This window comes from Mastigoproctus giganteus, chromosome 1, assembly GCF_048544385.1.
Source record: "Mastigoproctus giganteus isolate SK-2022 chromosome 1, ASM4854438v1, whole genome shotgun sequence".
Lineage (NCBI taxonomy): Eukaryota > Metazoa > Arthropoda > Arachnida > Uropygi > Thelyphonidae > Mastigoproctus > Mastigoproctus giganteus.
Window position 1 is genome coordinate 9,465,994 of NC_143575.1, and position 14,019 is coordinate 9,480,012.

Consider the following 14,019-nt stretch of genomic DNA (forward strand, 5'->3'; position numbering starts at 1 on the left):
TAAAGTCCATCTTTGAAACTGCTTATACCATTGAAACACACACTAGTGTGAGTTAACATTTCATCACAATAAACAGTTTTTAATATTTCATATGATTCCATTGCAAATTTTCCCAGTTTAAAGTAAAATTTGATATTCATTCATCGCTCTTGCAAAATCATGACACGGAATGTTAGTGCTACTAACGAACCTGGTTGTTACTTGCAGCCCATCAGCCTACTAGACAAACTTTGTACCACCATCAGTTGGGGGAATGGTGAACTACAATAGCACCAGTTCAGGAACTTTATTGCCATGCCTCATGTACCTCCCTAAATTGCAAGGTTTAAGAGATATTTCAGTTTATCTCTAGATTTGTCTGTAACTTACCTATAATTGAAAAATTACTTTTTATGTTTAATAAATGGCCACTTTTTTTTTTTTTTTTTACTTTTTTTTTTATGTATTGTTACTTCAAGCCAAAAGAGTAGCCTTTTTTGGCTTCAACCAGTTAAGTGGAAGTTCATTTCACTGATTTTGATTTTGCAGCATATCCTTTGCTTTAAAAAAATGTGACTAGTGACTATAAAGGTATCATGATTTTTTTTTATACTTTAAAAAACTAATAGTCTTAATAGTAGTTGCAAATGATACAAGAAAGTAAGTTATACAGCATCAGCCAAAACAAAAAACACATTTCCATGTCACCTGTCTGACCCCTCTAATAATTTGTCCAGTTCTTCCTTAAATTTAAATAGCATATGTTACTCTATATTCCTTTCTTACTAACTGCAGCAATTTATTGGGCTTAAGATATCTCAATTAACTAATTGAGATTAATGAATTGTTTATCACTTCAAATTCCACAGTGATAAATAACTGCAAACTGAACTTCCCAAAAATCCCTGTAATATAGCACCAAAACAAAGTAAATAAAAAAATTTAGATTTCAAAATATATAAGAGCAATACAGCTCAATCCTTTCTACTTTATTACTATAGTATAAAAGAGAGTGGAGATTGTTAAGTGTCACTTTACTTCTTGTGAGCACGGACCATCCCGAAATAACTTTGTCCCTTATTAAGAAGTTTAATCTAAAATATTTTAGTAAATTTGACAATTGTCTTCAATTTCCCCTCCATTATTGCTGGATGGTTTAGTTGTGGTGGTACATTGATGTTGATGTACATTGACTTCACTTTGCTCTTCCTTTTGGCAGTGAGTAGATTATGGAAATTGAATACAGGATTATTTTTAAGAAACCCGTATATATAATAACAACTTTAAATCATAATATCGTGTCATAAATTTAGTTTCATATAATGTATTAATTTGATTAGTTTGATGTGTGAGTGTCAGGCCGAAGAACTTCCTATAAAACGGTATGAGTTAATTCTCATATTTTTCAAATAAAAAAATTAAATAAATACAGGTATGATTTACATTCTTATGAAAATCAAATTATGTATTAGATAATTCAGTAATTTCAAGTAAACTCAGAACAAAGGCTTCATGCAAACAAGAGCTGAAAAATATTAAAGCACATAAGTTGGCAAAAACTTAATTTGTGTACATAGCACACTAAGTTTGCTACAAAATGCAGTGAACATCTCATGTTATGAAGCATGATCTCATATGCTGCCCTCACAATTAGCACAGGGCACACACAATTGTTTTCTTTCTACAAATATGGAAATAGCTTGGGTTCATCTACACAAGAGGAAATTTTTTTTTTCTCACACTGTTGCCAAATTGCTTGGTGTCAGATACAAGACATTTCATACCACAAAACAGGCAAATAAACTATAGAATATAGTTTACAGTCATAATATACTAATGCCTCATGTCTTTTTAACTTAATTGCAAAATTTAAAAATTATCATCACATGTCTCGGTGTTGGACTTCAAATAAATAGCATTACTCCTTAAAGATTGGTCAAGGAAAAGAGTGCAGTAACACATTAGTGTCAATGTGTTAGTGCACTACTATTAGCAATACTGAGTCAAATGCTTTTCTATAAACTATGTCAAAATTGTTCCCAAAATTCAGCTCATGAGTAACTGTGTTAAAATAGCCTTTTAGTTAAACAAGATTTTCCCTTCAAGCATGTTGTATGTTCTTCAGAATGCCATATCTACCTAAATGTCCCTATTAATCATTGCTTCTAAGATTTTTCCTACCACTAAAGTCAGACTAACTGGTCTGTAGTTACCAACTTCACTCTTAGAACTGCTTTTATGTATTGGTGATACGTTGGCACTCCTTCAATCCAAAGGAATCTTCCCTGAGTCCAAAATGCCCTCATAATTAACCTCAATGGTTCAATACACTCCCTTGTGCTCTCTCTCAAAACTACAGAGTATATGCCATCAACTCTGGGAGTCTTACTTGAGCAAACGTTTTTCTAATAAACAGTCATCTGTAATTGCGAAATCACTTAATTTCATATAGCTCAGCTTAACTCGCACAGCCTCTTCTCAGCATGAAGGGTCTTTGTCAGTAAAGACTGATGCAAAGTCAAGTTTTTCCCCATGATGAGTTTTTCCCACTTATTCCAATCAATTTGGGGCAGATTAAAGCCATCCATAATAAGACATTCACGCTTGCTTGCCCATTCCATCTGCATGTAAAGACCCTGGTCATATTCTTCAGTCTTCTGGTCTAGACCAGAAGATTGTGAAGAATATGACAAGATGTTGCAGGGTTATATTTCATTGCAGGCATTGAAATAAATTAGAAAGTTGCATGCATTGCTGCATTAAATATCTGTTTTGGATACTTTAGTCTCGCCCACAAAAAAGATAAGACTTTCAGCTTATATTGACGTTAGAGACAATCTAAATTTCTAAAATTGTTTTAATGTAAGTAGCATCACCAAAAAGTTGAAGTTGCTATCTTTTTAAAATTAAGTGACTGTCGAGATAGGTGTTTCAAGATTTACTGCTCACTCGGGTTAGAGGCAGCCTGTATGAGCAGCCTCTAACTGTTGAATCATGTGTTGAGCCTAAGTGAGCCTACAAATGGAATATGGAAGAAAAACTTACATTTAAAATACAACACATAACAAAAGTTACATATGGCTTTTAACCCCTAATACTGGCCCACTTCTATCCTACACGAGAAAGTAATAAATGTTTCGAAGTTTATAATTCAGGGCAGCATTGAAATAACTGAAATTGTTTGCATTACTGTATTTAATTCTGTTGTGGGAATGCTTTTGTTCCTTCAATGACAGAGACTGATTTTTTAGCCTTCAAGGTTTGGTGTTATTAAAATGATATTAGCAATTTGGGTAAACTTGTAGATGACAGTGTCATCTCCAATATGAATGGAAGTCCAAACCTTGAAGACAAAGTCAACCTTTCCATCAGTGGAGAGACTAGAGTAGCCCCAAAACAGAAATTGAATGTAGTAATGCATACAGTTTCATCATAGTGACATGAATAAAAAATAAATAGCAATATGTACTATTTTAATGTGAAGTGCAAAAACAAGGCAACTCATAGTGACTTGCATCACAATATGAGGTGTTAAGAGGTTATGTAGCAGACTTATTTTGTTTTTAGTGATGCACACAAATAAGGCTTTTGCCAGCTCACATAAATAATTATTCAGTAGTCAACTGATATTAATTTATAGTGTTATTAGTTATTTTGAAGTTCAATTTTATTTTGTTTTATGGATCTCTTTAAACTGTGTTGACAGTTTATATTTCCTTAATTAAGTGTATGCTAGCTTTTGAGGTTTTGATTTATATAAATTCAGTTAATTTTAGGTTGTGACATCAGAGTATTCAAATGAATATGACTACAGTAATGCATGCTTTGAGTTGAACTTGGTTCTAACCATATGTGGCCATCCTCCTAGCATAAACAGAAAATTTATTTATCATTATTATAATTTTAACTGCTATATCTTAATGATTTAATTTTTACGTCGCAATTTAACTATTTAAAATTCTCCTTGGCAGAATCTTCCCCTTTAAATTTTAGTGTTGTGAATTATCCAGTTCTGGTACTCCCCTGCATTCAGTAATCTTTAGTAAACTTTATTCGTCATATGTGTAGTTTAATAGCACCTATTTCTATTCAAGCTACAAGTTACTGATGATTCACTTTAATTACGAATTTTGTTGATTAAATATTGCTGTCATGTCAAGAGTGTCTCCATATAATGTTTAATTTAAGTATAATAGTTCAGATATAGCAATTTGAAATGGAACATGGTTATCAAATATTTAATATTGTCACTGGATTAATTTTTTATGCTATGGTAAAAAAAAACTCTATAATACAGTCATTAAAGCATTTTTAAATTTCTGTTTTAGGATCCTGTTTTATTTGCTGGATCTTTGCGCCTTAATCTTGATCCTTGGGAAGAGCATTCTGATGATGAAATATGGATAGCTTTGGAACATTCACATTTAAAACAGTTTGTATCATCACTTTCAGAAGGTTTAGATTATGCAGTTACAGAAGGTGGAGAAAATTTAAGGTAGGTATTTTGGCAACTCATATGCATTAATTATTCAGTAGACAACTGATATAGCATTAACATTATTAATTACTTAATTAACCTCCCATAGGGTGCAGTGGAATTGAGCCAAGTGTGAAATTTTATTAGAGCTTAAAAATAGTTAACCTAATGAGAGCTTAAGTACCTTAAAGTAAAACTATAATGGTATTATTACCAAAAACTTTTTAGTTTTTAGTTTTTAGTTACTAAAAAGTTTTTAGTAACAATACCATCTCTTTATATGCTGTTGCTATGCAGCAAAACAAATAACACACTGTTTTGGTTAGTCCTAGTAGCTTTGAAAGAATCTGTTATTTGTAACTCCCACAACATTTTTGGGAGCTGATAACGAAATTGCAACAAGCCACATGTGAAGTGCTTCTTGGCTATTTAGCACAGAAAAAAAGAAATGTTCAACGAATAACATGTGAATAGAATTATTATTTTTTTTTTTTTTTTCATGCACAGAAAAAAATTACAAAAGCTTGCAATTTAAAATATTTAAAAATTATAAAATTACAAAAAAAAAAAAAGAGGAGACAAGCATAACATCAGTAAGTTTTACCTCTTGAGCATTGTTGCCAGAATCAACATCTTCAGCCGATGCGGAGGTTGAGGGCTGTGGAAGGGGTCGGCCGCTCAATCTTACGAAACACATATTAATGGATGACTGGACCGTGGCTTTTTTCTTTTCATCGTAGATTTCTTTGTAGCAAGCAAGCATATCATTCACCCCTCTGTTAACTTTTAAGAATCGTTTGCTGTCAGGATCCAGCTTCTCAAACCTCACCCTTGCTGATGCAACTTCACAAAATGCCATTGCCATCTCTCTGGTGATGAAGCGTCTTTGGTTCATCTTGAGCTTCGTCAGCATTTTTTTTATTTCACTATCGCTGCCTGGAAGTAATAAGTTCTTTGTTAGATAATTCCTTCTCTCTAACTCCTGCACGTCTTTGGCAACAACCTCCAACTGAAGTAGCTCAGCAACCTTTACAATCTTATTTATAGCATCTTCATATGATTCGCCTTTTACATGCCGTGGGCATATTTTCTTCCATGTGCTATTTAAACAACTTTTAGTAATTTCCACCCAGGCCTTAATGTTTAAGATGCCAGGTTAAATATTGTAAGATTTCCAAAAGTGTCTTAATGTAAAATTTTTCTCATTGTGTACCGAAAACAATGCCTGAGCAAATGTTGTGCGCAAATAGTATGCTTTTAAATTCAAAATTACACCCTGATCCATAGGTTGGATGAGTGAAGTCGTGTTTGACGGTAGAAATATGACTCTTGTTCAAATTGAAATCATCTAGATGTGTACAATGTCCAGGAGCATTATAATAGAAGCAAAATCTTGAAAGAAACGTCGTTGTCTTTACAATATTTTTCAACCTCAGGAATAAAGCAGCATTTAAACCAATCCTCAAAGAGATATTGTTATCCATGTTCTCTGGTTCGATCAGAAATGCATGGGTAGGGTGGCTTTATTGATGCTCTTAAATGCACAAGGATTTCCAGAATGCTACACAAGCAGTGGTTTTAATCTGTAATCTCCTGCTGCATTAGCCCCATCTTTTGGTACTTTGAAACCTAGCATTGTATTTTCCTCTTTGGCAATTTGTGTTCGATATGGCATTTTTTTCCAATGCAGAGCAGTCTCGTCGATGTTAAAAATTTGCTCTGTCGAATAGCCACCTTCATCAATATTTTTTTTTCAGCACATCACAATTTCTCTGCAGCTGCAGAATCGTCACTGCCGACTCCACCACATACTTTAACATTGTGGAAACCAGCACGATGCTTGAACCTATTAAACCACCTGTTGCTTGCCACGAACTTGGGTTGGGGTTCGCTGTACTTATTCTTAATATCTTTATAAATACTATGTATATCTTAGTTCACTTGCATCGTTTAAGTTACATCTCATATTGTGAATACCTTCATGACGAGTTGCCATGGCATTGCACTACTTCGAATAAGTAATTCTTCACCCGAAGGAGAAGACTGTTGTTACTTATTCTCAGTGGATACCACCACCCAGACGACACTGTTTCAGGGCTATTTGGCCCTTCTTCGGTGGGTGGGTGGGTACGCAAGTGATATAATGATGACAAAACAGTTGTGAAGTATATCCCAACAATATGAGAGATGTTGGATGGTGTATGATATAAGTTAGGACTCTAATGCATTAAGGGCTTACACCTCAAGCTGCGAAAGAGTTAGACTATGTATATCTTAGTGCACTTGCATCATTTATACACAGCCAATTATAGATTAGCAAATTTGCAATAGCGGCATCGTTTAAGTTACATTGGTATTGTCATGGTATTCACAATATGAGATGTAACTTAAACGATGCCGCTATTGCAAATTTGCTAATCTATAATTGGCTGTGTATAAATGATGCAAGTACACTAAGATATACATAGTCTAACTCTTTCGCAGCTTGAGGCATAAGCCCTTAATGCATTAGAGCCCTTTATAAATACTTGTTGCTTTTGCTCGAATGGTCATTAGACTCAGGGGCACTCTCTTCTGAATCTGATTTTCCATCCATATTATTAACAGCTGTTCCATCTACGATATACCACCTGAACGCTGTTTTTTTTGATCACTGTTGATCTTAAGTGCGTTGATCCTTTGTCATATTCTTTTATACGTGCACTGTCCTTTAAAATAGTATTCACCATTGAATCAGCGAGAACTAATTCTGTGCAATAGATGACAAACTTTGTCCTGCTTCGTACTTAATTAATCATCTTCATTTCTAAATCAATTTTGTTTCATTTCCTAGCAGTGCCAGCACTTGCACTTTTCGTTGGTTGTTTTCCCTTCACCATTGTAATACGTAAATAGGAATAAAGAGAAGTTTTAAAAAATTTTTTTTATGATTGAAGATTTCAGTAAAGGGAACACATTTCACCATAACAGCGTAAAAACCCACACAATTGCAGTTATTGGTATCGCAAATGAAATAAGATCGAGTTTACTACCCATTTATAATTAGATGCACTAACAGAAAAGCCCAATAAACCAGAAAGTGCAAATTGTTTTATGGTCGTGACCTCCCTGAATGCGCCTTAGAAAAATATCACAAAGGTGTTCGTAATTGATTCTTATAACGGGAACATATGATAACAATGAAAGTGTAGTGCAGTTTCCATTATAAATATGAACTTTTAGAAAGATAAACAGCTTAGTAATATAACTAAATTTTCAACTTCCAAGGAAAGAATTACAAAAAAAAAAAAAAAAGTGTTATTGGGTTCACATTATGATATTTTCATGATACCTCCATTTATTCCTACGGGATGCAAAATACATTTCCACGATTTTTTTAAGTTTGCATTGGCCAGCAAAAACTTACGTAAAGTTGAATTTCCGTAAGTCGGGGAGTTCCTGTATTGAGGTTAATCCAAAATGGTGGGAAGAGAAAGAAGCATGAATTATACAAAATTACTTCATTATGTGCATTTTATTTTATTTTATGTTATTATTTATTTTATTGTTTTATTTTATTTTGGAAATTTCAATAAAACAGGTTAAACTGTAGGTTGCCTTTATCTATTTCTGTCTATGATATCAATAAAGTATGCACAGTAATCCCTCGATTTAACAGACCCCGATATAACAGATTTCAGATTTAACGGACTGGACAAATAATAATACAGTAATGTACATATTAATCTAGACAATCATATAGGTCCTAGCCACCAAAATCTCAGGAAACTAGGTGGTATGACCTGCCAGAGTACTTGTCTCAAAATATTGGTGTACCTGGTCTGCCTCCACGGGGCAACATTGGGCCTCAGCAGCTAAATGGCCAGATGAATAATGATACATAACACTACACATATGCACTGTCCATACACTTTTAAATCTCTGGCCTATACAGTGAACTGTATAGGCCCAATGTTACATTGTGGATGTTACATCCACAATGAAAGCAAATGAGGAGATGAGGGAAATCCCACACTTGACACTTCTTTACTTTATTCAGTATTCTACATAAAACTAATACAATTTCCACTATAAAAATTTACCCTTTAGAGAGATAAATAGCTTAGTTATATAGCAAAATTTTCAACTTCCAACGTCTTGGAATGGATTACCAAAAAACATGTTATATTGGGTTTACATTACAATATTTTCACAATACAACGGTTCCTGTGGAATGGATTAATATCGTAAAGTGGGGTCCATTGAAAACTTAAACTCCATGTAAACCAAGTTGTATTTAGGGTATTTTCAAGGTTTCATAATTGATCATTTGGATTCCCTTCCAAAACTAAAGGTAAAAGAAGAAACTAGAAAGGTTCCTGAAGTGTCACAAGTTAGTAGAGCAAAAACTATCATAATATTTTTGTAATAGCATTGTTTCTTGCTCCAGAAGAATTAAAACCATTTTAAATTGGAATTATTAATAATTAATTGGTAATTAAGTTTTTAATTTCATTCTTTCTACTTAGTGCCGGACAAAGACAGTTGGTGTGCTTGGCTAGAGCATTATTACGAAAAACACGGATATTGATTCTGGATGAGGCAACGGCTTCAGTAGACTTGGAAACAGATCAGCTAATTCAGAATACTATCAAAGAGGAATTCTCTCACTGCACTATTATCACTATTGCTCACCGATTACATACGATATTAGATTATGATAGGTAAGATAAAGGAAGTCTTTTTTTTAAATTTTTTTTATTGCATTAATAAATATCTATTTATCTTAACTACTGAACTAGTTAGTTACTAAACAACTTTGTCACTCCATGTCATGGTCACCCATGATTTACTCCTGCCATGATGGAGGCTAGTAGAACTAGATATGTTGATACACATCTGTTCCACCTAATCTGTTCAGCTGCCTCATCACCGAATGTACATACACTTTGACTCTCAGTTCCATGTGTACTAAGTTATGTACAGAACCACACATTCAACAATACAGTGAAATTGCTGCATGTTATTCTCAGATTTTATTTTGAGCCAAACTTTGTTTCAATGGTGTATTCAGGAGTGATTGTACAAGGGATGTTTGAAAAGTTTGTGGCTTGAGTTTTGAGGAGTCTTGTAACATGTTACTTTTCAACATTTGTCCCCTGTGGACAAATGTGCGACATTAGTGTGGTCATTGATGCCGCACTGTTGTTAATTCCAGCTGCAAAGAAAGTTCTTTGAATCTCCAGGAATGCATCCACTGCAGCAATCATGTCACTGTTGGTGGGAAAATGGATGGTATTTTTTTCAGATAAGGAAATAGGTGCAAGTCCAATGGTGCTAGATCTGGTCAATATGGGGATGGTCAAAGCTGCACCGCCATGGCTGCACTATGCAGTGCAGGCAAGTTGTCCTGGTAGAACAATACTCCTTTGCAGAGTTTTCCTTGCCATTCATCTTTGAGATTTTCATGCAAATGCCTCACAAAGTTTGCCTGTGTAATATGGCCCTGTGATTGTCTGGCTATTCTGAAGCTAATTCACTAGCAACACTACAACATTCAAAAAAAACCACTGCCATCACCTTGCCAGGAGACTGAATCAACTTGGCTTTCTTTGTAGGGGAGAAGGGCTGAAGAGCTATGTTTTCAATGTTTGGACTGCTCCTTTGTCTCGTGCTGAAAGTGATTGACTTGCATTTCATCCACAGTCAAAAACTTGCATGGAAATTTGCTGGATATGCTTGAAAACAATGCAGATGTTCACTTGACATGACAACTCTTGCATTTTTGATCTGGTGTGAACAAGTTTGGGACCCATCGTCCTGACACCTTTTTCATAGTGAGAACCTCTGTTATTATGCTGCACACACATTCAGATGAGCTTCCCAAGAAGCTGGCAATGTACTGAACTGTCACTCGTCAATCACATCACCAGATCATTCACATTGTCAATGACTTCTGGAACAATGGATGTTGCAGGTATTCCACAATGTAGGTCATCTTCCAGGCTCTCCATCCCTCATTTAAATTCTCCCCACTGCTTAACCATGAAATAGTAAGGGGCATCTTTCCCTAGTGTTGTAACCATATTCTCATGAATTGCCTTTGGCATCAGTCCCTTTTTTCCCAAATATCGGATGACTGTATGATGACTGATTTTTGTCTGTCTTTCCTCATTCGCACAACTTTGTTGACTTCAGGACCTGTAATTAAAGAGCCTTATTGAAACTGCATGAAACATGGCAGGTTACTACTTAAAGCATTATACATTAAGTACATAAATTTAACTGTACCACTGCTCTTTCATTCTTAGGCCACAAACTTTTCTACCTCCCCTCATATAGTGTATTTGCACTTGTTGAGGAGTAATGTAAAATCCTGTAGGCTATCCTAACCCTTTTCACACACTTCCAAATGATGATCAAGCATGTCACCCTAAATGGCATTCTTCCTGCAGTGGATTTTCACTGGTTTAGCAGCTTGAGCTGCTAAAAAAAATCGTAATACTTTGTATTTCTGCCTTGATGCATGACAAGACATATAACTATCATTTTCAAGCCGATATTGTGAACGTACACACACAGTGTGTTGTCCCTCTTATGTCCAGTGTTTATAGCAGAACAGTTGATTTCATTTCATTCATTCCTATAGTATTTATTTATTTACAGTTAATAAATCATTGGCATAGGAAATCACAGAAAAATGAAAAAGTGGAAAGAAAAGGTCTCTCCACTCTGTCTCATAGACATTCTGTTTCTACTGCATGCCTTTTCTCTAGATACTTCCATGGGTACTGTTCTTTGAATTGGCTTTTATAATTCCCGCTCTTTCTTCCAAACCAGTTCGAATACCTGCTGCAACCAGTCAGCATCCTTTTACTGTCCAACTTTGAACTCGCAGAACAGACTTTTCTTCTTCCTCATTTATTTCTTCAACTTCTGTTTTCTGGAGCAACCTCCCTTCATATGTATTTCCTGAAAATTATATCTACAGAAATTCAAGTCTATTGGCAACAAGTGTTTTCTTTCATCTTCTTAACTTTCAACCCATGCATGGTACTAAGTACTATAGGTTTAAATACCTCTTGTGCAGAGTAATTGTTTTACCTCTTGTGCTTTGGGATTTTCATATGAAAAATATATATATATATATCAGACTGACTTGCATTTTTTAAAGTATATTTTCAACCACAAAAATGACTTAATTAGCATGAATAAACTTATTGAAAACATTTCTAAATTTTTCAAGCATTTTGTGATATTAGATATAGTACAAAGTGCTCAGTTTTAATTGCATCATTTTTTATAAGTATAAATCCTCTAACAAAATATTTTTAAGAAATTCTTTTTGTGTCATCAAAAATAGGCAGTATTTTGTCTGGTTTTTATGAGAACAAGAATTCCTTCCTTTATTCAACATTTGTATTTACTTTTAGTCTTAATCAATATTTTCTTCTTTTTTTCCTGCAGAGTAATTGTTTTATCAAGTGGTCAAGTCATAGAAGATGGAAATCCCAGTCAGCTACTACAAAATACATCATCGCATTTTTATTGTCTGGCCAAAGATGCTGGTCTTACTTGAACTTTATAAGAGAAAAGCAAGGTATGAACCAGACAAGCATGACAGCTTTCTCACTGAGGGATGTCAGTTTCCCTCACAACACTGCAGCAATGGGCTGAAGAATGCAGAGATTCACACCCAATCAATGAAGTTCTCTGACCACGACCACGCCTACTTACGTCCACTTATAAATTGGGATTTGCAATTTTTCGTATTAAGTTTTTATAAAAAAAATGTTCTCACCGAAACTCATTAAAAATTAATCATTATTAAATATAACTTGTTTGTTTGATTTTTATTATTTTACATACTGCGTTTTCCAGATAACACTGGGTCATAAGCTGCATGCATATTTTGAAAGGCAAAAAATGAGAAAAAATACTTGATTGCAAATTCACGAGTGTTTTTAAAAAAAAAAATTTCATTACAAAATGAGCCTTATACTCATAATGCCAATCATGCATTGCCACTATCACCATCACACTCGTTATTACTGATATTATAGTCTAAGCTCCCACTTGCTTCGAAGAATGGGTCATCTTTGGGACACATCCAAGATGTGTTACTGATTCAACAATTCTTGAAAGGCATGGCAACTATCTTGCGTTTCACTAACTCACACTAATTTTTTTACCAAGTCATACACCCAGGAAGCGGTTGCTTCATTCATCCTGTTGGTGTGAAATCATGATTTTGTATCGTCATCCATTTGTTTCATTATTCGTATGAATAATTTAAAGGGTTTGTTAACTGAGATGTCCAATGATTGCAGTTGGCTAAAGTCTCCTGAAATTACTGCTGACTTTCCATTTTAATTTAGCAACTATCCTTTTTGTTGCCTCTTATATGTGATCTGAAATGATCACACAATAAAAGAGCTAGTTTTTCTTTTTTTTTTTTAGAAAGTCATCTTGACATTTTGTCCATACTGTCTGTATGCACAATTAAAGATAAGAAATCACTGCATGCATCTTCAGACTTTAAGATACATGGGAATTTTAGACATTTTCCAGGGGAAAAAGTGCCTCTTATAGTCTGGATAATATAGTAATTGTTTTAGATATTTTTAATGTTTCTATTCAAATATTAAAAAAAAAAAACTGATTACTTTTTTGTTTCAATAACCTCTAAATCTATTTATAACTTAATTTGATTTCATCAACATCTGGATCCAAATTTTAGAATAATTTTGAATTCTGTAAGCTGTGGTCAGATGATGTCTGACAGTGATATGCTCATCTGATTTTCATAATGCCATCTATTAAAACACTCTAAAGGATATTTCTTGGTTAAATGCCTTAAGAGTATGAAGAAATTTGTTCATGCATGGGTAATACACATACATAATTTCTGCTACCGAGGTAGTTTTAATTATATCTCATTGTGAATACCTTCACGATTTTGCCATGGTATTGCACTACCTCGAATAAGTAATGCTTCACCTATGGAGAAGACTGTTTCTTATCCTCGGCAGATACCACCACCCAGATGGCACTGTTTTAAAGCTTCTTGGCTTCTCATTGGTGGGTAGGCAGGTATCCTGTTGCAATGTGTGTGCATGAATATACAAATTTCTTCATACTCTTAAGCATTTAGCCAAGAAATATCCTTTAGATTAAACCACACACACCATCAGGCATCTCTCATATTGTGGAGTTATACTTCATAATTGAGTTGTCACTATTGCAACAACAGGGTACCTGCCCACCCACTGATGAGAAGCCAACAAGCTTAAAAATATTGCTGCCTGGGTGGTGGTATCCACCAAGAATAAGTAACGTTAGTCTTCTCCAACAGTGAAGCGTTATTTGAGGCAGTGCAATACCATGGCAACTCGCTGTGAAGGTATTCACAATATGAGATATAATTAAAACTACCTTGGTAATAAAAATTGTGCGTGTGCATTACCCATGCATAAACAGAATTCTTATTAAAACAGTCTACTATTAGCTGGAAACACAGATAGGAGATTTTTCAAGGCAATTCGTTTATAAAAGGATGCATTATTTAAAGTGTATGTGAGATG

At 34.4% G+C, this 14,019-nt stretch overlaps 1 protein-coding gene across 1 annotated transcript in view; it reads left to right on the forward strand.

The window, feature by feature from the left end:
• The window catches only part of LOC150090538 (ATP-binding cassette sub-family C member 1-like), a 188,586-nt gene extending 176,367 nt beyond the window's left edge, over window positions 1-12,219 (forward strand). The window contains exons 29-31 of the mRNA XM_090378379.1: window positions 4,308-4,474; window positions 8,965-9,159; window positions 11,903-12,219. Of these exons, the coding sequence (XP_090234505.1) occupies window positions 4,308-4,474; window positions 8,965-9,159; window positions 11,903-12,014 (474 nt within the window). The 3' untranslated portion in view covers window positions 12,015-12,219. The remainder of the gene's footprint in view (window positions 1-4,307; window positions 4,475-8,964; window positions 9,160-11,902) is intronic.
• The last annotated feature ends 1,800 nt before the right edge of the window (window positions 12,220-14,019 follow it).